Raw genomic sequence first — 23998 nt, 5'->3', positions numbered from 1 at the left:
TCTACTTCATTCTCCCATCCTGACTTACATACTACGATTACGGCTAATTCAGTTGAAATGGTTAGATCTAGGTGGGGAATCATTCTGTGTCGGTTAACCAATGTGTACTTTCCCACACATATTCAAGCACACAATTCACATCAACCAATGTGTACTTTCCCACACATATCCAAGCACACAATTCACATCACAATTTGACATAGATACGGAGCCTAAAAGAATGCAAAAAAGTCCAAGAGATTCAAGCAAATAATTCGAAAATGAGAACCACTTACTAAGGTCCTTAATGCGCTACAAATCCAAATGGTTCAAGTTCCCGAAAACGTCGCTGCCGACTTGAATCTTGCTGAATCGTAACTGAAGGGAAACTAACGCACAGAATCAGTTACCGTAAGTTATGGTCGTCGCCGTCCGCCGCAGATCGGGTTGTCAAGGTGTATCTGTAGCAGATCCAAATACCCGAGGGCTGGATCGTTGCAGATCCGAATGTCGTCGGGATAGGTCGTTGCTTGGGTGATCAAACGCCGGAGATATGTACTTCTGCAGATCTGAGCCGGGTTTCGCCGTCGCCTGGTCGTGCCCCCTGAGGAGCTGCGTCACCGCTGCCGTCACAATCGCCGCCGTAGTAGCCGGTGTCGAACAGGGAAGGGATTTGCGATAGAGAGGAAGAAGTGCGTAGCCCTCGAGGTGCTTATAGGGTTTTTTTTTTTTTTTTTTTTATCCCTATTTTAAATTTAAAAAAAAAAGACGATTTAGGATCATTTTAATTGGTCAAGATTTGGAAAGAAAAATCCTCAATTCGTATCCTAATTTAAAATCTAATTATGATTTTTTTTGGTATAATCTATAAAAAATATCTCAAAATTTTTAAAATTACTTTATTACCCTTAAACTTAAAAAAAATATATATATATTATCTTATTTTAAAAAAAAAAATTAGCATTTAAAATTAAATATTAGTATATAAATAAATAAATAAAAACGTTTATTTACGCTTTTACCCTCTCTTCTTTCATTCTTCAATCTCTAAAACGATCCCTTTCATTCAAAATGTATATGTGATAACGAGAAGAAATATGGAACCGAGAGACCCTTAGACAATATTTGAACAAAGCTGTAGATTAGCAGTTAAGTGGAGTTAAACGTTTGAGCGTAATACAAAAACAAGTAATACTTTGAAAATTTGGGTCGTAATTTTGGAAAGAGCATGTACAATATCAACTCGGGTCTAATAGTCCCCTGTCATCGCAGCCATCATCTAGATCCATCTGAAAAATAAAGAATAGCAATAATGAATCTTACTCATATTTAATGTTCTCGAGGCTATATCTTCTAGCTAATCCTTAAAGTTAACTAATTATGTGGTTTGGTCATCTAACCCTATTAGGCTCATACTTCCCTCGAACATTTTCGGTCCTAGTATAAGGGTGTAAGTCAGCTATCGAAGTTCCTCCAGGTTATAGTGCATTTGGCCCGTTGATACTAATCTCCTTGATCTAACTAAGCCAATACGCAATCGGCGTACAACTTAGGGCGGTCGGTCCAATATGTTTGGATCATGTTTCCCTACTAGCCACCTTTCTATGGTGTCGCCTTAATAGGTTCCATACGTGTCTACTGTTGAGTACTAACTAGAAGCTACCTCATTGGCACCTAATAAGCCCCTTATTTCTATGTCATTTCTAGGCTACTAGTGCAAGACAAGCTTTCGCCAATAGTAGTATCCTCTAATGTGTCACTAGCTCTAAATGAGTATCGTCATGTTCCTATATATTAAGTAAACGTTCACCAGTTGAGGCGAGCTCATGATCAAAGATTATACTCTAACGATACGTACATAGTACTAATCAAACCCACACAATTATGATCAACCCTAAATGTGGCTCAAGAGGCCGACGTATAGCAAGGCTCGTTAGTCATGCATAAATTACACTAGGCTTAGTTCACGGGCTTTCTAAACTCCAAATTTCTTAAAATTTCTCAAAGAGATCCTAAAATAAGTTAGAATTCTAAAAAGAAGAAATCACGAGAGCATATCAAAAAATGGTCCAAATAAATTTTAAAAAAATCATCGCGAGTTAAAAAAAGGATGTGGTTTATGTAATTGAACCGACTACATCATCGCCTTCCTCTAGTCAATAGGAGACTCCTACGTGCATGACCAATTTCATCTAAAAATCGAATTCGCTCGAGGGTTCCAAGTGTTATCTTAAAATGGTTTTTTCGTTAAAGCTCTTACGATTTAAAATTCACCTCTCGATTCAGACACTTCCCGAGCTTGTCTCCTCTTACTTTCTTATACAAACTTGCTAGTTTCTAGGTTCTTCAAATGGTAAGAAGTCAATGACGGAGTTTTAGAGTTTTTGAGTTTTCGATTCCTTCACTAAAGTGGTTCATTTTCTCACCACGAAACTGTAGGAAAAATTTTCAACAAACGAGATTTAGCGTGGAAGGAGAATTTTTCCATGTACAACTACTACCCCTCAATCCGTCGATCCAAAGACCTAATATTCCAAATAGTTCTTTCTCTCGTACATACATTCGACTTAAAGGTTACAACAACACTTGTTCTCGAGCACACTTACGTGTTGATCTTATACACTGAATCGACTTTTGGCTTGTTGATCTTATACGTTAAATTTGTCACATGTTGATCTTGTTGAAGATTTACTTAAAATCGTTTAGTTGTGTGCCCTTTATAACATTAAAGAGATTTTTGGTTATTTAGGTCGGAACTCTCTCGATTTTTAGAGCATCGTTGGTTTTTTAAAGTTTCGGGTAATCTTCGAAACCTTGAAAATAAAGATGGTTCCTCTAACAATAGCGGATTTGAGCTTAGATGACCGCAACCATTTGAAGTTATTTTTCTTTATTTTGGTTGCTTATTTAATTGAATCAATTAAAAGTAAATCATTCTAATTAAGTAACTTCTATCATCACGAATATCAAATGAGGATGAAAAACAATGAACTGTAATTATTATCACGGTTTAAAAAAGAGAAAATAAATGAAAAAAAAGAGACCAATAATCGATCATCCATATACTTAATTTTAACTTTAACATCATCACCGTTTCAATTAAAGGCCGAAAAGGAAGAAATTACCATCGTAACCTTGGTAAAAAGTAGGTGCATTGAAACCATATTATCAATAATTGAACCACTAAAATTTGATTTAGAATTGAACGAAGGTTTGTTGGAGACAGAGATATTAAAAGATAAGATAAGGCGAGATGAAATAGGATAAATTTTTAAAAATAAATTATAAAGTTTAAGGATATTTTTTAAATATATTGATAAAAAATTTATATTTAATTATCAAATTTTAATTAAAGTAATTACATTATTATTATTATTATTATTATTATTTAATTGAAATATAAAGGGAAGAGAGGAGGATCACAAATCTGTTGGTGGAAGACCTTCTTCCGTTTCCTTTTTGGTTTTAATTTTTTTTTGTTAAGGCTTTGGGCGAAACTAAATAAACCATCTCCTTCTCTAATCTCTCTATTCCCTTCACGACAAACACTTCTAGGTTTTCTTCCCCCCTCTCCCTCCCGTCTTCAATTTCTTCGCGACTGAGCTGCTCCCACCATCACGCCGGCCGTCCTCTCCACCTCAGGTACTCTCCCCCTTCTCCAACTCTTGCTCTCCACTTTCAGATTTCCCCCAATCTCACTCTGCTTCAGCTCAATCAACGCTCCTGCTTCATTCCCTTCCCCCTTTTCTGTTGCATTCCGAACCTACTCTTCTAATTTCGGCCCCTTCTGAAGTATTCTAGTTCCTTTTTTGTGTTCGATTTCTGTACTCAATTCTCTGCTTGCTTGGATTAGCTTCTTTCATGTTCTAGGTCTAATTTTGCTGTTTCGGAGGTTCGTTTGAATGATTTAGTTTGAGCAATGAATATGCCTTTGGTTAGATTTCTGAGGCCCAAGTATTTATCCTTTTGCCCTGTACTTGTTTTTTTGTTTTTGATTCTCCGATGAATTGGCTATTTTACGAACGGATGAATGGCTTGAGTGAAATTGTTGGGTTAAGTGGTAATGAATTTGTGTGGAGGTGTTTACGGAGAGGCTGTTATTGGTGCAGAAACTGAAATCCCCTGTCTTCTTCGTCTTCCCAGGCACTTGCGTAAACTAATTTCTGACTCTCTGTACATAGCTGCGGAATGGCTGTTGAGACTTTCGGAAAAGCTCCAATGTTTGATGATGATGATGAGGACAACATGCCCATAGTTTTCAAAAGGAGTAGTGCATCTAGGCAAAATCAGTTAAATTCGGAAGTTAAGCATTCGCAATCTCAGAGGTTGAATCAGTTATCAGGGAGGCCAGGTTCTGATGCGTGTTCGGCCAATGGCCAAAGCTCTAATGCTCAAAAAAGGATGACTTCGTTGCCGAAGACATCGCCCATGAGGCCTGAAATAGGAAGTCAGAAAGCAGCTAAGTCCTCCATCCAGGAACCGCTTGTTAAATCACTAGGCACAACTTTGAAAGTCTCAGATTCTATGGATAGCCGGCCCAAACAGTTGGCGAATGCTGCTGTGAAAGAGGAGAATGATTCTATACATCCTACTCAAGAAAATAGTGACTCTGAAGATGATAAACCATTGAGTATTAGATTGAAAGGGAACTCTAACCATCCCAGTAAAGGGCCTATACCAACAGTACAAAAGAATAAAATAAAAAAATCCTCAGAAGATTCCGATGATGAGGTTCCTTTATCATCGAAATTTCAAATGAAGTCTGCTTCAGGGGTATTGGGTGGTAAACAACATGGTTTTCATGAAAAGAAACCATTGGATTCAAAAGTTCATCAGAATGGTTCGACCTCAAGGGATAAGCTGCAAAAGCCTGCTGTTGTTTCCAGCAAGAGACCTCTTCCTAACGCAGATTCCCATTCCTCTTCTCAGATTTCATCGAAAAAGCCAAAGCTTTCAGACTCATCTACTCCTTTGAGTACCAATACAGTATCATTGAAAGCAAAACAAGAAGTAGTTGACGACGATGACCATATTCCTATTTCACAGAGAATGAAGATGTCTGCAGCAGTGAATAAGTCATCAGGTTCTAAGAAAACAGTATCAAAAGTGGCTTCTTCTTCAATCAAGAAAACACTCAAGAAATCCAAAAAGCCTGTCAAGAAATCCAAATATGTTAAGTCCACAAAGTTGCTGCCCAGTTCTGGTGATGGTCAGAAAAAATGGACCACCTTGGTTCACAATGGTGTCATTTTTCCACCTCCATACCAGACTCATGGGGTGAAGATTCTTCATAAAGGGAAGCCTGTTGATTTGACTACTGAACAAGAGGAGGTACCCCTCCACCTGACGTGTTACATGCACAGCATTTTTTTTTCATCTTTAATTTTTTATTTTATATATTTGCATGTTATTTATGTCATTCCCAGTTCATTTTTACCACTGAGTTGTGGTGAATTCTTTGGTTGATATGAAATTTTGTCATTATCAGGTTGCAACCATGTTTGCAGTGATGAAGGATACAGATTATATGCAAAAACCAAAATTCAAAGAAAATTTCTGGAATGACTGGCGCAAATTACTTGGGAAAAATCATGTCATTCAGAATTTGGATGATTGTGATTTCACCCCAATATATGACTGGTATCAGACAGAGAAGGAGAAGAAGAAACAGATGACTACAGAAGTAAGTTTGTGATGTTTTAATCTTCCTGGTTATTTATATATCTTTCCATCTTTACGGGTTACAATGCAAACAATGCTTCTCCAGATTTCTACATCTCTCTTGGGTCTCGATTTATTTATTCATTAGCAAAACCTAAGAAGTAAGGATGTTTTCGATGAAAAAGGATGACTAGTTCATTTCCAAATGTTACAAACTTCTTTTGATCTGGTTTATTTTTAGGTTTTTCAGAAATCTATCCTTTGTTTTATTGTTCGTATATTTTTCTAGATGCTTTGCTTTCATGTCAACTTGTAGGTTTTTGTTTCATGTCTTGGTTATATAGACACATTGCCAAGGTGTACAATCGAAGTGGCTTTACTCCATTTCTCAATGTGAACTATTCATTTTCTGTTATAAGGAAATATGAACTATTCATCATTCAAGACATAGTATTTTTGCCAATGAATGTCTAACCATAATAGTTACTTCTAGTTGATACTCAATTTCAAATTACTTTGTTTTCTATTCTAATTAAGGGTAAATTTGATGCATATTTTAAAGGAATTTTTTAATTGATTTATCAGCAATTTTGAATGAAGGCAACTATGAGCTTCAAGTTCTTTTCAGGCATTCAATTTAATTAATTTTGGTCTTACATTTCTGGGATTTGTTTGTCTAGGAGAAGAAAGCTTTGAAGGAGGAGAAACTGAAACAAGAGGAGAAGTACATGTGGGCTATTCTTGATGGGGTTAAGGAGAAGGTTATTCTCATTTGCCTTTTTCTTCGTGCAGTTTGGATTATGCTAGTCTTGAGGATATGTTTTCTTTATACTTTAATAACCTGTCATTGATGTATTCTAAGAAGCTAAGAAGCACAGGCACTTTTGTTTGACTAGTGTATGTTTGATACATATTAAACACTTGGACACTATTGAACACTTCTTAAGTACTAAGCAAGCCCATAGGATGGAAGTGAAAATTTTTGAGAACGAAATAATATTAATGGTGATGCTTGATTAATTACATTGCAAAATGTGTTAAGATACTTGTTTACGCTTATGTTTTGTCTTTTTCATACTAAATTACTAAATTCATGCATTGGTTGCTCCTATGTACTTTGTAAGTTCATTGTAGGAATCCATTTTATCTGCGATTTTATCCTTTGAATAATTCCAGTAGAGCATGTACACACATTTTTTTGATTCTTAATATGGATCTCAGGTTGGAAACTTTAGAGTTGAACCACCTGGATTGTTCCGAGGCCGTGGAGAACATCCAAAGGTACCATGTTTAGAATTCAGAAAGTTAAATATTTACTAGCATTTATGACACACTCAGTTAATTATTCAAGGTACTCTTTGAGGAGATTAGTATATGTTTTGGTATTGGATGTTCATAGTTTAAATTTACGTGAAGATTTGTTACTTCATTCAGCTTTTAAAGCTTGGTTGTCTTTGCAGATGGGGAAGTTGAAAAAACGCATTCGCCCCAGTGACATCACAATCAATATCGGAAAAGATGCTCCGATCCCCGAGTGTCCTATACCTGGTCAAAGGTTTGTCTCTTTACACCACTGGAAATAAGTTACATTGAAAATATTGCAGAATAAGGGGTCTATTATGTGTCTAGAAATTCATGAGACACATGCCTTAACTGTCTCAGAATTTCTTGGTTTTATCTTTTTCATATTTTCATTCAGTTTTGAGTTCTTTGACAGGTGGAAGGAAGTGAGACACGACAATACGGTTACATGGTTGGCTTTCTGGAATGATCCAATAAATCCAAAAGAATTCAAGTATGTATTTCTGGCTGCTAGTAGTTCACTGAAAGGCCAGAGTGACAAAGAGAAATACGAGAAAGCAAGGATGCTCAAGGTGTGCCATTCATTATAATTTTACAATTCTTTGTTGAAGTTGTAGTATGGAATCATCATCATGTCTGTTGAATCCTTGCTGGTTTGTGTAGGACTACATAAAAAACATAAGGAATTCATATACAAAGGATTTTACGAGCAAAGACCCAACACGAAGGCAAATTGCAGTTGCCACTTATCTCATTGATAAACTGGCTCTTAGGGCTGGGAATGAGAAGGTAATGTCATTCTAGCCAATTTATGTTTCCATGCATGCATTACTTTATATTTTCAACCATTTTGATCTGGAAGAGTTAAAAGATGTTTGATCCCTACCGCAGGATGACGATGAAGCTGATACAGTTGGCTGCTGTACACTGAAAGTAGAGAATGTCAAAGCAGTACCTCCTAATCTTCTGGAGGTAAACGTCTTTAAGCTTATTGAAATAGGAGCTTGAGAGTTGAGAGATGTCCTGTTTTTAATGCCAACAAGAGATGACCAGTTTTCTTTAAATTCAGTTCAACTTCCTCGGTAAAGATTCAATCAAGTATGAAAATACTGTCGAGGTTGAGCTCCCTGTTTTCAAAGCAATCACACAATTTCAAAGCGGTGAGCTTGTTTATTTGTTTTTCTTAATCCTTTTTTTTTTTCTTTTTTCTCTTTTTCTTTTTTTTTTTTCTTTACACAATGATGCATCAATGCCATGACTGAGGCTGTAGAGTATCGTGTTTCTCAATTCTTCAGGAAAAAGTGGAAGCGATGATCTTTTTGACAAGCTTGATACAAGTAAATTGAATGCTCATCTGAAGGATCTCATGCCTGGTCTCACTGCAAAAGTGTTTCGTACATATAATGCTTCTATCACACTGGATGACATGGTAAAATATTATTTGAAATCTCAGTTTTTCAATCTACTCATAATTTTTTTGCGGCGAGCTGATTGTGAGTTAAAAATTTGTGGTAAACTAAGGATTAAATAGAACTATCCTTTTCAAAATAACTCTAGCAGGATGTTTGATTCTTAGCCACGGGTCGGCAGAGTGCGGTTTCACAATCCCATTCTTTCTCATCCATTATAGGAAGTCTCATGTACTCTAATCTTATTCTAATCTTATTCCCAGGCTTTCCCTCTAGCCAATCAAAAAAATCTTTCTTATTCTCCTAAACCAAATACTACCTGGTTCACTTCAACTATGCACTCGAAACACATATCCTGGTCTTATAACTCTTAATTCTCAACTCTCAGGCTTCCTATTCTGATCACTGCAATCAAATGCCCCTAAAGTTCAATGGACTATTGCAATTGTGATCATTTGCTTTTCCTTAACGTTTTTTTGGGTCACAAACTTGTAAACGATCAGTCACTTTGTCATAGGCTAGGCTCTGATAGTGGAAAATAGTTTGTTCTATATCTTGCTCTCACAAACCATTTATTTCATATTTCTACAGTTTCTTAATTGATAGTAATGATGTTAAAGTTGAATGAGACATCAAAATTTAGATGTTTGCTCATAGGTGGTAAAATCGTGTTATTAAATGCACTCCATTGGATGGAGAAAGGCAGTTTAATGATTAACTTGCATCCAGTTTCTAGAAATCATTATGAATGTTTCCAAGATAATCCGTTAACTTTTGTGGTTTTCCTTCTTTTTCCTTCTATTTAATTTAGATTTTTAACAAGATTATTTATGGTGTTATCCATGATAGTTGAACAGAGGAACCAAAGATGGAGAAGTTTCAGAAAAGATCGTCACATACCAACACGCAAACAAGGAGGTAAATTCAGCTCCTCCTTAGGTTTTACTAGTCTAATTTCATGCCATTTGACATTAGCCACTTTTTCTATGAACTACAGGTTGCAATTATTTGTAATCACCAGAGGACTGTTTCGAAATCTCATGGGGCGCAAATGACGAGATTGAACGAGAAGATCTCTGAGCTCAGGGTTAGAACATATTTTTCTCATGGATGGTTCACCTTAGTTAAATAATGCCCTTACCAATCATTCTGTAGTTGTGCATTTAGTTTATCCATCATTTGTTGTGCAGGACATTCTGAAAGAGCTGAAAATTGATCTAGATAGAGCAAAGAAAGGGAAGCCCCCTTTAAAAGGCTCCGATGGAAAGCAAAAGAGGAACTTGACCCCTGAAGCGTAAACTTCTTCTTAACTTTACTTAAGAATCCCACATCAACATCTTCATTTAGTTTTTAACTTTTAGGAATCCGTGTTACAGGTTAGAGAAGAAGATATCCCAAACGAATGCAAAGATTGAGAAGATAGAGCGAGATATGAAGACTAAAGAGGATTTGAAAACTGTAGCGTTGGGCACGTCAAAGATCAACTACCTTGATCCTCGAATCACAGTTGCATGGTGTAAGCGTCACGAAGTCCCTATCGAAAAGGTAAGCATCATTTTCTTGACATTCATGGTGCTACGCTATATACGAGACGTTGAATCAAACCGTTTATATCTCGTTTGCTTATGGAGTTTTAAGATTAAGGCGTTAACTACTTCCACAGATATTCAATAAGTCTCTTCTAGCAAAGTTTGCTTGGGCAATGGACGTCGACCCCGACTTCAGATTCTGATTGTTGTTTATATTGCGATGGTCTAAAACCCAAATCATCCTTCACCCCGGCTCAACCGTGAAAGAAAGTACGAAAGAAGAAGAAGAAGAGATGGAGTAGGAAAAATTGAAGTGTAGTATTTTGCATTACATTCAATTTTTTGTTTTTAATGGTGTTAGTTGCAGAGGGAAGTCCCTTAATGTATGCCTATTATCTAATCTCTAATTATATATATTTGGGTAAAAAAAAAAAGGGTCATTTGTGACACCTCCTGTCCCCTTCCCTTCCCTTCCCCCCCCCCCCACGAAGAAGCTGTGTTATGAAAACATTTGATTATTCAAAGCTTTCAAACAGCATTTACACTAATTGTTCCAACATTTTAACCATACCTTAATACTTTTTTTTATCTTATTATACATTTGATGATTGTATGATGACCCCCTCCCTGCCTTTCTTTCTTTTCTTGGATTTGCTGCTCCCTTTGTTTCAGTTTCACTGGATCAAATCAACCTATCATTCAAATTCAATGCTCTTAAATTAAACAATTAATTTTGTTACGGTGTATTAAGCTTTCAATTTCATCATATTCCATCAATTATATTCTTAATTTTTCTAAGAAGATACTGGAGCTAACTGTTTTTTTTTTTTTTTTTTTTTTTGTAAAAACTTTATTTTATTGAAATTCATGAATTTTTTAACCATTTTAATCTATTTTTTTGGGTTAAATTAGAGGAAGAATTAACAAAATTTAAATCCAGCATAAACATTACAACACTAGAGTTCAAATTGATGGAGCATTTTTACCTGAGGTTCCTAAAAAAAATATTTTTGGTAACAAATAAGCATTGGAATACTTTTTTTTTTAGATAAATTTTAAATTTCTTTATTATTAGTACTTTATTTTATGTTAAATTAGTAAGTTTAATTTTTGAATTATCAAATTTAGGTCAGATTTATTTGAACTTTCAATTCTTTTTTAATAAAATAGAAATTTACGGGGCCACATTAAAAAATTTAAAATTTTGTTAGCACCTAATTTAATTTTATACTCAATCAATTGATTAGTTACTATTATTATTATTATTATTATTATTTTAACATGTCACTAACTCATTAGATACAAATTAAAAGTTGAAGACGTATATGATATTCTTAACGTCTGAGACATTAGATACAAAATTAATAGTGTAGAAATCTATTAGATATATTTCAAAATTATAATATCTATTAGCCACAACATACAAATTTAGAACCCTAACACAGTTTACCATTCAATCTAACCCTCTATTTTATTATTTTTTTAAAAAAATGTTACTTATCAACGATACATGTTATATTAATAACTAAGATCTCGTAAAATTCAAATATCAAAGATTTATAAGTCATAACGCATGATTAACATCAATTTTAAAAAAATAGGATAGGGTTCGGTTGGATTGTAATCCTATCTTTGAAAGTCTGACCACAAAAATGTCAACTCACAAATCGAGTTGAATTTTTAATTTTTTTAAAATTTAACCAAATCCAATCGTTATAATTTTAGTTGGATAATTTAGATCATTTGAACACCGAGCACACTAATTCCAATTTACAATGTCGAAAAAAAATTATGTATGGGCGTCCATGTGGAGATAATATTAAAAATATTTTGCAATTAAATATTTTTTCAAAGATAATATTAAAAACATTTTGTAATTAAATATTTTATAAAAAATGGTAAAAGGAAGCATAACTAATCCATAATGAACGGAAGAGGGAAGACTACAAAACAGAAAACGACGCAGTTTTAATGGAGTTTCTTCCATTCCCTTCCCTGGACCTTCTACGAAGAACATCCAACGTCGACCACGGGAATTTGACTCCCTCTCCCGCCGTGGTCAATACGACGTTGATCTCATTCATCTCAAATTGTGCTTTATTTCCTCCTCCCACAGGTGAATTTCCTGGTCTGATTTTTTTCTTCCTTGAGCCTTTGATTCTGCTTCGTCTTCATCCATTTTGTCCGTCAATTTCTGGAAACTGGCCGACATTGCATTGGATTATTGAAACGAGTTTCGTTTGCGTTGGTTATTCCGATGAACGCATCCTTATTTTTCCGATATATACAATTAGGTTTCGTTCAGCAGACGGTAGTTTATTTTGATTGATTCTTTTTCGGCCTTGTTTCTTTTGGTAAGATGAATGATAGAAGTAGAATTATTCATCTGGTTTCGTGATATGTTTACTTGTCATCAATTTTCCTTGTATTTTCTTACCATTTTTAATTTCATGGTAGATGGTTATATGAATTGGAATATTTTTCTTTTTAGCAAACCGAGCTATGCTAGGTAGATATTATGAATTTGAATATTTGATTATGTCATTTGGAAACTTTTAATTCAATCGCCATCGGTTAGCTTTATGGGGTTGTGACATTAGGTGGAGGGGCATGCACGCTGGATACTCTCTGATATGAACACAAAATTAACCAAAAATCCGTTTTGGTGCTTGTTTTTGGAATTGATTTTAGGAGTATTTATGAGTCTAATGGAGATAAGAGTATAATATACCGTTATTAATGCGTCTCTTCTTGTCAGGTTGGTGATGGCTTCTTCTGATTTATGGTTAAAGGAATATAATGAAGCCTCTAAGCTTGGGGATGATATCAATGGCATGATTTCTGAAAGAAGTTCCGTTCCTGCAACTGGACCAGAAGCTCAACGTCATGCCTCCGCGATTCGGAGGAAGATCACGATTTTGGGGACTAAAGTTGATGGCTTAGAGTCCCTTTTGTTGAAGCTTCCTGTAAAGCAGCCCCTGTATGTCATGTCTTAAATTGAATTTAGCAATATCCTTACTTGCATAATGCTATGCTAATGTTAGAGCATTTTGGTTTGAGTTCTGTTTCTGTCATGTATATACTCACGTTGCTTTAAAATCCAAGTAACAATTGTTCATCTAACCTTGAGATGTAGATGACTTTTCGTGTTCTAGAGGGATGCATAGTTGAGAAAGATATATGTACTAGTTCTTAGTTCTTGGCATCTTTGAGGGGACAGCAAATGCCATGGTTCGATCTCCCTCCTCTTCACTACTGCACTAAATTATGAGAGACTGATGAAGGGGAGGGGAGTGAGTACGGCGGAGTTCTTGCCAGAAATGTCCTCTGACTTTGATCCTTGCATCAACCAAGGCATAAGAACTATTTTTCCATCCCAAGGGACCAAAACTTTGAGATTGAAATTACATATGTAATGGCCCAAGCCTACTGCCAGTAGATATTGTCCTCTATAGGCTTTCCCTTTCGGGCTTCCTCTTAAGATTTTTAAAACGCGTCTAGTAGGGAGAGGTTTCCACACCCTTATAAAGAATAATTCGTTCTCCTCTCCAACCGATGTGGGATCTCACACTATTTTTTTCCTCTCAAGGTTTTTAAAACACGTCTGGTAGGGAGAGGAAGGGAGAGGTTTCTACACCATTATAAAGAATAATTCGTTCTCCTCTCCAACCGACATGGGATCTCACACTATTTTTTTCTAAGCCCAAGTTTGTTCTTTCTTGTGGTTTGCAGGTCTGAAAAGGAGATAAATCGACGAAAGGACATGCTTGCTCAGATGAGATCAAAAGTAAACCAGATGGCCTCAACGCTGAACATGTCAAACTTCGCTAACCGCAACAGTTTGCTTGGCCCTGATATGAAATCAGCGGATGTAATGAGCAAAACAGCTGAACTAGACAACCAAGGACTTGTTGGTTTTCAAAGACAAATCATGAAGGGCAAGTTTTTGTGTCAACTCTACTTTCAACATATTATATACTTCCTTGTATCCCTTTTGGGTCTTCTCTGATATGATTTTGAAACAGAGCAAGATGAAGGTCTTGAAAAGTTGGAGGAGACCATAAGAAGTACAAAACATATTGCTTTGGCAGTTAATGAAGAACTCGATCTTCATACTCGCCTAATTGTATGTATGATTTCTTGTTTTCTTTATGCATGCTGTAAGAGTTCATTCCATGTCGTCTACGTTTAGTTTTACATGTCATCTAATCATACTTTTCTCTGCAGGATGACTTAGACCAGCATGTCGATGTTACAGACTCTCGATTAGCGGTAAAATCCTCTCTTACTATTCATTTTTGGCTTTAGATATCTCTAGGATGTAGGGCTAATTCATCACTAGTTGAAATAGATATGGTAATATTCGTGTTATTGTTGCCTCTTTTACAACAATGACAAGAAAAATTGGTTAATTAATCTGGGAGCTTCACAGAATATGAAACTGACTGTTGTAGAAAATATTCAACTGTAAAAACCTGATAATTATATGTGCTTGATGATCTTGATCTCAAGAAGCTAATATGTCTTACGGATCCTGGCCTTTGCATCTCAATATGGCGATATTGTCCAACTTAATAAGCTGCTCTCTGATAAGCGCCTACAATACTAGATTTACAAAGTTAGAGGTCCTTCTAAGATCCTTGCACACTTTCACAAATAAAGCTACTTAACGAATGATTCCAACCAAGAGCTAGTTAGAAGGAATTAACTACTTTGCAGATGTAATGTAAAGGCTTCTTGAATCTTCTTTACCCTGCTTCTTCTAATTGCTCCTCCGGTACATGCAAAAGATCCGTTGTTAGATTCATATCACTCTCCGCACATGGTTTTACTTTAAGATTTTATACAAAAGACTTCGTACAGCTCTTACTCATACCTGATCTCTAATGAACGTGAAACTATTGATATCTCAACGATCCTTCCATCAAATAAAAGATGATCAAATGAAGGATGAACGAGCATTAAATTTCTTGAAATCCTTTGTGTGTTACCCTGTGGTTAAATCTTGGTTTTGTTTCTGAGAACAGAGGGTGCAGAAGAGATTAGGAATATTGAACAAGCGAGCAAAGGGGAGCTGCTCTTGCTTGGGAATGCTTCTGTCTGTGGTAGGTATTGTGGGTTTAATTGCTGTCATATGGCTACTCATTCGATACTTGTAAACACAACATAACCATATGGGTATAGATTTTTCACTTTATGATTAATATCATCATCCATAATTGTCCAGTAATGTTAGCTTGTTCTTATGCTTCATTTTTGTCCTGTGGTTTGGAAATTAAATCAGATTAGAGAGAAAAAGAAAAAACTTGAACGATGGATGGATCAGCTCCAGTATATTAGCAGTTAAATTACATAACAAATGTATGTTGTAAATGAAAATGTATAGGTTGGATCATTATAAATCAAGGTCTATAATCAAGGTTGTTTAGATGAAAAAACGGCACAGAGAGAGGAAATTAGAGAGCGTACCCTATGTTCATCTTATAGAGATCTTCTTTGTGGAGTCAATGTAATGGACGAGATTGGAGTCTCACATTAACTAATCAAAAAGAGAAGATCCCGAGGGACACTATTTCTATTGGTACGAAACTTTTTGAAAAAAAAAAACCAAAAGTAAAGTCACGAAAGCTTGCTTATATTCAAAACGATTAATTCTCGTATACATACTAAACTTGAGGGCGAGAGTATTTGTTCTCGAGAAAATTTGACGTATTGTTCTTGCATGTTAAGATTTATGCTTGTGATTATTTATTTAGTTTTTAATATTTTATTTGCAACGTGGATGGACTCAAAGATAGGGAGAATAATTCCTATCTTAACACATGCATGCACGCACATGCACACACAAACATAATAATGATACGACCTACTTTGTATCAAGTAAGGTATATCAGTTTTGATACACGAACACAAAGCTTTCTAAGTTCTACTTTCAAGTTCGGTTTATACTTCCAAGTTTCAACAGACTTTCTCAATTCTTTCTTTCCATCACTTTTTTTTATTTATTATTTTCATAATCCTCTGTCATCTTTGACTTGAATAGTTTAGAGAAGCTAATTTGTTTCTTGTGATTCTTTTCTAAATGTGATTTTATGGAAGTGAAGTTGTTTGATTAATTTTGAGGAAATAATATTTCTTTGTTTCTGGTAATTAAAAAAGCTTTATTGTCACGACCCAATTTTCGAGGTTTCGAATCTCGAACCGTAACAAAAAAAAAAAAATTAACACAATAAAAAATAAAAAAAATTAGATGAAATTTAAATTAAATAAAAAAAACAAACAATACCACAATTAAATACAAATTAATATAGTGTTCTATTTATTACAAATAGAAACATGGGTCCGGAATAAAATGAAAAATTAAAATACAAATGACTCAAAAGATAAAGACGAATCGACTCCCTCTGTGACCGTGCAACTATCGAACGCTCTTCCACCTCAACTGGCAACCTACAAGCACTTGAAAACGAAATCACTAAGCAATCTACTAGTAGACTCTCATTGCATCATTAACCTAGTAAGTTATCATGGGCTTTTCTTTGAGTTCTAAGAAGTCGGGCTTAAGTTCACAGCTCTCTGAGTTTCTAAGTAGGTTTTGAAGTTTTGAGCGATACTATGATGTGTCATAGCCCCAATCGAGGTTTGAAAGTTGTTCATTGAGTTCTAGGGCTGAAAATCTCTTGGACAAAGAATTTCATCTCGGGGTGAACAAACTTTATGTTCTCATGCTTAGTACATTTACATAGCCTCAACAGTGAACCTTCGGTATCCTTGTTTGAGGGTGCAACCTCACCACATCTCATAGGACATTATGACTTCTTCCCTGAACACATTTGTGTAAGGTTAACTGACCGACCTCACCACATCTCATAGGACATTATGACATCTCCCCTGAATACATTTGTGTAAGGTTAACTGGCGACCCTTCCATAGAAAAAAATCATACAGTCAACATCTAGGGGAGCAACTTTGTGTGTTCTGGCAGTCTACCTATGTGGTCCCTCACCCCTCTCAAGGCGGCAGGTTTACAATATAGTGAGCCTGTTTAAGGGACTCCTGACTGTTTTCACATACAATAGGTCGACGCACTACACTATCCGGCCTAGACCTGACTTGATAGTACCTATACTACTATCGCTTGGTAGGGCACTACTAGCGTTAAGGATGTACCAGAGGAGATAGGAGCGGAGACTCAGGTGATACTGCTATTAGATTTGTTAAGCTTCCTTATTCGTCTAGGCTATGGAGGTCCACTAGGTTCTTAAGGGCTTCTGGGCAGTTTTATTCTTGTCTCTTGTTTCTAGGACTCTTAGGACTAATTTCTTGAGCTAATGTCTTCTTTGGGTGTACACAAGTCTAGACCTCTAATCGTCGCCCATGATTTTGGAGTGCAAGGTCTACTAGAAACGTATTGACCTAGGTCAAGATGTAAACCGCTCTAGCTATCACACCATAATCTTAACTTGGTTCTCTTAGCATGCTTGTTAGGAAGATATTTCTATCGATCACCTAAAGCCGGGAACACATAATCTAAACGTCATCTTGGTCATATCTCGGAGCTAAGAAAGTCTATTGGATTCTTGGGGCAGCTAGGTGGCTTAGCACGAACTTCCAACTCTAGGATATTTTTTAGTCTGGGAGCACTAAGATCTAGAGTCTTTGACAGTCACTCACGATCTTAAGTTGCTCAGTTTACTGGAAACGTCTTGACCTAGGTCATCATCTAGCTAACCTAACTCTAATGCCCTAATTTTGTGCATAGAAACATGCCAAATAGGGAGAACACAACTAAACACCTAGAGCAATTTTGTGCATAGAAACATGCCAAATAGGGAGAACACAACTAAACACCTAGAGCTAAACATATTATATCATGCTAACATACAAGCAAAAAATCAAGCTCAATGGGGGAGGTATTGATCACACATCACAATAGGCCATCATTCTTTCTAACACAACGGATAGCATTTAAAACAGCATTCAACACAAATCTTATCATAGGGACATTTTAGTAATTTACATTTTACATAATTTACGTCACTATTACCCAATATATATTCTTTCTAGCTTTGCATAAAGCATCAAGCATCAAGCATAAAACATAAAACATACCCATCCAAAGTCGTCTTAAAGTCCTCCAAATGCATTTTTTAACCACCTAACAAAAAAGAATGCAGAATGCTTGCATGCTAGCACATCTGCCAAATAGGGGTACTGCAAGACTTGATGGACTTCTTAGTGTACCTGCACAACTCCATTATGGTTGATTTGCAAGGGGCGCTGGGAGGTTTAGACATGGGTGTCGCTCGAAACTTCTCAAATGAAATGAGGGCAAGGAGGGGAGATGAAGGAGGTGTAAGATATGGATATTTGAAATTCGAAACCCTGGCTTCCTATTTGCATCACTCTTGAAACACCCGCATTTTGTACGTATTTAGTATGGTAAATTGTTTAATGGGCAAACTACATAGACAAAGCTTACATAATGAACAACCCATAGGGTAATTCTAAACAGAAATATGAAAGACAGTCATCATATTCACAATCAAAATCAACTAACCAACCATTACTTGTTTCAAATGACGAAACTTGCTAATAACAAATCAATGAATTAGCAGCAGGCAGGCAGGCAGAGGATGCCTGCAAGGCTGGCTGTTTGTTCTCATTCAAGTTGAAGCAACTAAACTTGCAAGAAAATAACATATACAAGCACAGATTCACGAGGCTTTGCTAAGGCAGGTGAAAATTCTGCAAGAATAGAATGGGAATATTGGCTAAAAGAAGCTAAAAGAAGAGCCTTCGACCTCGATTAGGAAGTGTCGGTGAAGCAGCAGCAGCAGCAGCAGCAGGCGATGATATGGTAAGAGGAAGGTTTGAAGAAGTCTTGGTGCTTTTATCTTGAACTCCTCCACTCACTTTATCAATAAGTTTTGAAGCCCTGGGGTCAGCTAACAATGTCTTCTGAAAGGACTGAGAGAATCCTGTTGCAATTATAGTTACATGGATTTCTCCACTGTATCTATCATCCACAACTGCTCCAAATATTATGTTTGCAGATGGATCTGCCAAACTTGTCACAACCTGCCATTTTTTTTTATATCCCCAGACAAAACATCAGTTTGTATTCGAACTCTAAACAATGTGAGAAAATGGTGGCATGGTATCGAGTCAACCGAACCAGAAGGCAATAGAGGATATCAAATAATCCATATAATAAGTTTATAACCTGAGATACTCTGTTCACTTCCTGTAGAGTTATGTCCTTTCCCCCAGTAATGTTATATACTACTCCTGTAGCTGACTGAATGGATGATCCGATCAACGGAGCCAAAGTTGCTTGCTCAGCCGCTTCTTCTGCGCGATTTTTACTAGAGGAAACACCAACTCCAAGCATTGCAGTTCCTGAGTCTTTCATGACAGCTTTCACGTCAGCAAAATCCACATTGACCAGCCCTGGAATCTGGAAAATGAGGAAGTGAATACTAGATAAATAATAAGCAACGACTAGCAGTCGACTTCTAAAGCTACTTATAATATTGATATAAAAAAACATCAGAAAACTTGGAAACTATTGAGGCCTCAGCAAGTATTTGCGGTGCACCACACCATGCTCGACACAATAAAATCGTTGGTACGTCTGTTTATTAGAAGTTCTCTAACAACCAAATAATGGCCCAGCAAATGGGAGCGATGGTAAAAATTAGGAAGTCTGATTGACCAACTTGAATAATTACCCTTGCTTGTCAAACAGTTTGACCAACTTGAATAATTACCCTTGCTTGTCGAACAGTTTGACCAACTTGAAGGGAAAGCAGCATGCCGACGCCTCTCCATCTCAACCATCCAAGGATGAGCAACTCAGACTTGTGTGTTTTTAAGGGAATGAAAACATGCACTTAGGCAAAGGCATGCCACCTTTTAGACACACATATTAAAAAATATGCCTATCAAAAAAGGGGTTGAGGCGTAGAGAAGCACGCCTCAACGATTCAATTGTTGACATATATACACATCTGGAGGTCAGCCAAAAGCCATAATCATATAACTCTACTTCCTTAGTACTGCGGGCAACAAATTGATTTCACGCCTACCTCAGGCAAGTTCCTGTCTCTCTACGGTACCAACCTCTCTTTTTCTTAATTTTTCACGCTCCCTAAAACTCTCTCTTTCTCTCTCAATCTCTCTTTCTGCCTCCGTTTTCTCTTTCTCAATGTCAAGATTGTCAAACGAACAACATGAAAGTAATGTTTACTTCAAATAATTGGAAGATTTGCCTCTCAGTATCAAGCATATATTGTCAAAACACCAGTAGTGAAAAATGTTCATTACAAACAAATGGAAAAATAGTAAATGGAATAAGGTACAAGGCAAGCAAATCGTTGGTGCTCATTTTTTGGACTACAATTGTGTTTGATCTTAAGGTCTTGGACATTTAGTTACAGTTCTTAGATTGGTAGATGATGAGAAGAAGAACAAAGACAAATACATGACACAGAGACAACATAAAACAAACATGACAACACATCAATTTCTAAAAAGGACATAAACATTGCAGATATGTTAATATTTTTAACTAGTGAATATGTGTGTTTATTTTGACATATTAAATATTGAACACGGAAAAAGCATATCTAATTTCTAAATTCAAATATTAAAAGTGAATACAATTCATTAAAAATGTGAAAGGTAACCAACAGTATGCCTTACAATAAGGTGTAGAAATCAAACCTAAAAATAGAATCAAACAAGTAGGTTTTCTCTTTTCATTTCTAGTGAATAATGGGTTGTGAGCTTTTAGCTCGAGAAGAGTATTTATTAAAGAAAGGAAGAAGAAAAACGGAGTCATGAAAGTGTTCATAATATGTTAAAAAATAGAAAAAGAAAAACAACTAGAGAGTCGGACATTCTTTTTTCAAGTATGCAGAAATAAACAGACATTTGAAATCATTGATCGAAGATGGTAACTCTATATGCACCAACCTTTACATGCAGCGGGTATTATTTAAATCTAGAATTATCTTCTAAACATTTAGCAAAATAAACGAAGTTATTGGTCATTTGCATTCCTGTTATCAAAGTTATTTCCCACTCTAGTTACACAGGACGAGAGATGTGAAGAGATCACCTTCAACGAAAATGGTGAAGGATTCTTTGACAACCCTATTGTTCTGTGAAACTCATTGAGGCTCAAACAACACCATCATAAGCTCACATATCTGCAGGCTTGTTGTGGATTTGTCAGACAACCCTATTGTTCTGTCAAGCTCATCCTTAGCTTGATAAAATAACCCTATAGTTCTGTCAAAATAACCCAATTGTTCGAAAAGTTCGTCCTTAGATTGATAAATAACCCTATAGCTCTGTCAAGCTCCACAACAGCCAATCCACTTCAATATGTAGAAAAATGTGTGAGCTTCAATGATAATAAATGATCCCCCCCCTAGCCCTCTAACAACAGTCTCAAACAATAACACTCATGATCCCCCCTACAGGATCCCCAGACTATATTGGAAAATTTTGTAAAAAAGGAGAAAACGTCACACAGATGATTTCTCCCTCCCCATGGGCCATGGTAAAGACAGTCCTTGATATTCCTCAAGACTCATATATCTAGCCACTCCCTATCTCCAAAGCATATCATCTAATAATCAACACCATCTGCAGGGGGCCTCAGGGATCATATTAGCAATAAAAACTAACGATTAACCTCTCAACTTCTTTCCCACTAATAAGAATCCAATAAATTTTAATTTACTCCATGCATACACGACTATTCTTTCTCCCAGCACTAGCAATTTCGTGTAATACTTTGACAAAGAGAGAGAGAGAGAGAGAGAGAGAGTTACCCTCATGACTCCACTTCACTTTGACCTTCAGCTATCAATTTATCTCATCTTTAAGGGGAGCAATTCCTCTAGTTCCTTCTTTAGGCTCCCTCTAAATCTCTAAATTATTGTAACACCATGCCCCTTCTCTTTCAACCCATCAAACTCCAAGTGAATGTCTATTCTGAAGTAGTTTATCTATTTTCATTTAATTCAAACCAAGTCATTCATCTCACATGCAAAATGCGGAGGAAAGATATATATATCACAAACACTTCTCACCGTAATTATGTCAGAAATTCCTTGTACTCCTTGACGTAGGACATCATCAGCAAGAAGGAAAGCATCTTGAAGAGGTGTCTGCTCATCAGCAATATCAAGCAACCGATCATTGGGGATTACTATAAGAGTGTCAACATTTTTCTGCAGCTTTTCAATGGCCTCCAGAGCCTGAGAAGAAATCAGCATTAAAATATTAGAAAAAATGAATTCAAAATCTTCCATATCACTAGATGAAAAAGGCCTGCCCTCCATGTTATCCACAAGAGAGTGATATTTCAAATATAGCCGTTGATTGCATGAAAACATAATGTAAAACCAGCAGCCAGCTTATTCCAAAACTTACAACCAACCAACCCCCAATAGCCAGAACAGAAACCATTGACTAGTTGGATTAAAACGAGGTCCTTCAACGCAATCTACAGAAGGCTACCCCTTCTTCAGTCGATTATCATTTTTACCTAAGCAAAAGGAAACACCCATCCTACTTTGTTACACACCACAAGCAAAAATTTGAAGGGCTAAATCCACACATCCCTAAGATAATCTAACCCCAGGGAAGTTAGGAAGAGGTTAAGTCCATCAAATCTCAAAGGAATCAGTCAATAAGTAAATATGCAATCCTCCTTCGTTTTAGAAAAGGAAGAAATATACCTGCAAGGATCGCTTTCTTCCTTCAAAACTGAATGGAAAAGTAACAACACCAACAGTCAGGTAACCTGCCTCCTTGGAAATCTGGGCAACGACTGGGGCTGCACCAGACCCAGTGCCTCCACCCATACCTGCCGTTATGAATACAAGATCAGAGCCCTTGAGAGCACTGGCTATCGCTTCTTTTGATTCTTCTGCCGCTTGTTCCCCTAAAAGTGGATTCCCACCAGTACCTGCATCTCTATCAAGGTACAAATCAACGAAAGTCAAAGGCATTCATCAATAGAAATCAACTACTTAAGCCACAGGGGTACGTAGTCACGTGAACTTCAGAACACATTGCCAAAAAGCCACAAGAACCAAATGAAAAGGCGAGGTTCCTGACCTAGCCCACGCGTCAGAAGGTCTCCAATTTGAAGTGGATTCTCAGCAGCAGACTGTAATAGAGCTTGAGAATCCGTGTTTATAGCATAGAAATCAACACCCTAACACAAAACTCAATAACCGTAACCATCAGTCTCCATTATACACAAGCAACAAATATAAACTTGAGCGCACATTATACCGTTAATACAAACAACAAACAAATTTCTATTTAATCGAATGATCACAAATTTCACCAGTTTCAGTAAGTAATGAAGCTGGTTTATGGATCCAATATTTAATTTTTATATAAACGCTACGTAACACATTTATCCATCGCCAGAAGACATAAGAAATTACAGGCTCAATCCGATAACAGACTACAAAGAAGAAATGCACAAATCTACACGAATTTCTACTCTAGAATGCTCCCAAATCCAAGTCGCTGTACATGAAGCAAAATTTATGCAATGCAAGGAGAAAAACCCACCTTCAATCCGCTGCCAATCATGCGATTAACAGCATTGTTGCCGCCTCCACCAACTCCCACTACCTTAATCTTAGCGGAATCCATATGCGAAAATGAGCAGCCCACAACACCAACATGGTGTCTTCGAGAAGGACATTTCCGCTTGGCATTAGAGGAGGAACAAGTCCAGGGAAAGTTGGAGGGAAGGAAGGATGTGTTGGGATAAAACTGAGGGGGAATCGAAGAAGATGATAGATTTGTGAGTTGAAAAGATGCCATAATCGGAGAGTCGTGAGTCCCCAAGAAATGGAAGATAGAGAGGGGAAGGGGGAGATGTAGGTTTTTAGGGTTTTAGAAAAACAATGAATATTATCTTTCAAATTATACCATAAAGGGTAACGGTTATCTATTTCTTCTCCACCTCATTCCAATTATACCATAATAAAAATTCTAAAATATTTTCTTTCAAAAAATGGTTACAAAAATAATTTGGACCCATTCAAAATTTAGGAATGATTTGGTTAGAGATTG

At 36.4% G+C, this 23998-nt stretch overlaps 4 protein-coding genes across 11 annotated transcripts in view; 2 read left to right on the top strand and 2 right to left on the bottom strand.

Annotated features, from left to right (window-relative positions):
• Positions 1-707, bottom strand: part of LOC111438593 (serine/arginine-rich splicing factor RS40-like) — a 5672-nt gene extending 4965 nt beyond the window's left edge. Inside the window, exon 1 of one of the 2 annotated variants that reach the window (XM_023076462.1) lies at positions 276-707. The gene's annotated coding sequence lies outside the window, so the exon portion shown is untranslated. The remainder of the gene's footprint in view (positions 1-275) is intronic. The other variant, XM_023076461.1, reaches the window with a different exon arrangement.
• A 2743-nt stretch (positions 708-3450) lies between these two features.
• Positions 3451-10434, top strand: LOC111438616 (DNA topoisomerase 1 beta-like). 4 transcript variants are annotated; one of them, XM_023076486.1, is made up of 16 exons: positions 3451-3621; positions 4154-5310; positions 5468-5662; positions 6321-6401; positions 6862-6921; positions 7101-7195; positions 7358-7514; positions 7606-7731; positions 7834-7914; positions 8012-8102; positions 8238-8371; positions 9201-9269; positions 9349-9438; positions 9542-9645; positions 9728-9896; positions 10015-10434. In XM_023076486.1, the coding sequence occupies exons 2-16, from the start codon at positions 4168-4170 to the stop codon at positions 10081-10083; spliced, it is 2664 nt and encodes an 887-aa protein (XP_022932254.1). In that variant the 5' UTR covers positions 3451-3621; positions 4154-4167; the 3' UTR covers positions 10084-10434. The 4 variants fall into 4 exon arrangements, with proteins under 4 accessions (XP_022932254.1, XP_022932257.1, XP_022932256.1 ...); XM_023076489.1 differs by having other exon boundaries at positions 3466-3621; positions 4161-5310; XM_023076488.1 differs by having other exon boundaries at positions 3466-3621; positions 4123-5310.
• A 1393-nt stretch (positions 10435-11827) lies between these two features.
• Positions 11828-15110, top strand: LOC111438590 (syntaxin-52-like). Of its 4 annotated transcripts, none has more exons than XM_023076452.1 (6): positions 11828-11980; positions 12636-12860; positions 13613-13818; positions 13906-14006; positions 14108-14152; positions 14908-15110. In XM_023076452.1, exons 2-6 carry the CDS (start codon positions 12646-12648, stop codon positions 15037-15039), a joined length of 699 nt encoding a protein of 232 aa, XP_022932220.1. In that variant the 5' UTR covers positions 11828-11980; positions 12636-12645; the 3' UTR covers positions 15040-15110. The 4 variants fall into 4 exon arrangements, with proteins under 4 accessions (XP_022932220.1, XP_022932221.1, XP_022932223.1 ...); XM_023076453.1 differs by having other exon boundaries at positions 11828-11996; positions 12639-12860; XM_023076455.1 differs by lacking the exon at positions 11828-11980 and adding an exon at positions 12167-12191 and having other exon boundaries at positions 12639-12860.
• Positions 15111-18416: 3306 nt separating this feature from the next.
• LOC111438625 (cell division protein FtsZ homolog 1, chloroplastic-like) lies at positions 18417-23826 on the bottom strand. The gene is made up of 6 exons (XM_023076508.1): positions 23489-23826; positions 23021-23120; positions 22639-22868; positions 21988-22155; positions 19107-19340; positions 18417-18961 (listed from the first exon to the last, which is right to left on the bottom strand). Exons 1-6 carry the CDS (start codon positions 23744-23746, stop codon positions 18665-18667), a joined length of 1287 nt encoding a protein of 428 aa, XP_022932276.1. The 5' UTR covers positions 23747-23826; the 3' UTR covers positions 18417-18664.
• Positions 23827-23998: the final 172 nt, after the last annotated feature.

This window comes from Cucurbita moschata, unplaced genomic scaffold, assembly GCF_002738365.1.
Source record: "Cucurbita moschata cultivar Rifu unplaced genomic scaffold, Cmos_1.0 Cmo_Scf00078, whole genome shotgun sequence".
NCBI classification, from domain to species: domain Eukaryota; kingdom Viridiplantae; phylum Streptophyta; class Magnoliopsida; order Cucurbitales; family Cucurbitaceae; genus Cucurbita; species Cucurbita moschata.
Note: the sequence above shows the minus strand (reverse complement) of the source record. Positions and strands in the feature narration are given on the sequence as shown.

Bases quoted from the DNA above. Each gene is read 5' to 3' on its own strand.
- LOC111438616 (XM_023076486.1), top strand. From the start codon at position 4,168: ATGGCTGTTGAGACTTTCGGAAAAGCTCCAATGTTTGATGATGATGAT. The intron at 9,270-9,348 runs GTAAATTCAGCT...TATGAACTACAG, and splicing joins ACCAACACGCAAACAAGGAG to GTTGCAATTATTTGTAATCA. The intron at 9,646-9,727 runs GTAAACTTCTTC...TCCGTGTTACAG, and splicing joins AGGAACTTGACCCCTGAAGC to GTTAGAGAAGAAGATATCCC.
- LOC111438590 (XM_023076452.1), top strand. From the start codon at position 12,646: ATGGCTTCTTCTGATTTATGGTTAAAGGAATATAATGAAGCCTCTAAG. The intron at 12,861-13,612 runs GTATGTCATGTC...TGTGGTTTGCAG, and splicing joins CTTCCTGTAAAGCAGCCCCT to GTCTGAAAAGGAGATAAATC. The intron at 14,153-14,907 runs GTAAAATCCTCT...TTCTGAGAACAG, and splicing joins TTACAGACTCTCGATTAGCG to AGGGTGCAGAAGAGATTAGG.
- LOC111438625 (XM_023076508.1), bottom strand. From the start codon at position 23,746: ATGGCATCTTTTCAACTCACAAATCTATCATCTTCTTCGATTCCCCCT. The intron at 22,869-23,020 runs GTCAGGAACCTC...ATAGAGATGCAG, and splicing joins CCTTCTGACGCGTGGGCTAG to GTACTGGTGGGAATCCACTT. The intron at 18,962-19,106 runs GTTATAAACTTA...AAAAAATGGCAG, and splicing joins AAGTGAACAGAGTATCTCAG to GTTGTGACAAGTTTGGCAGA.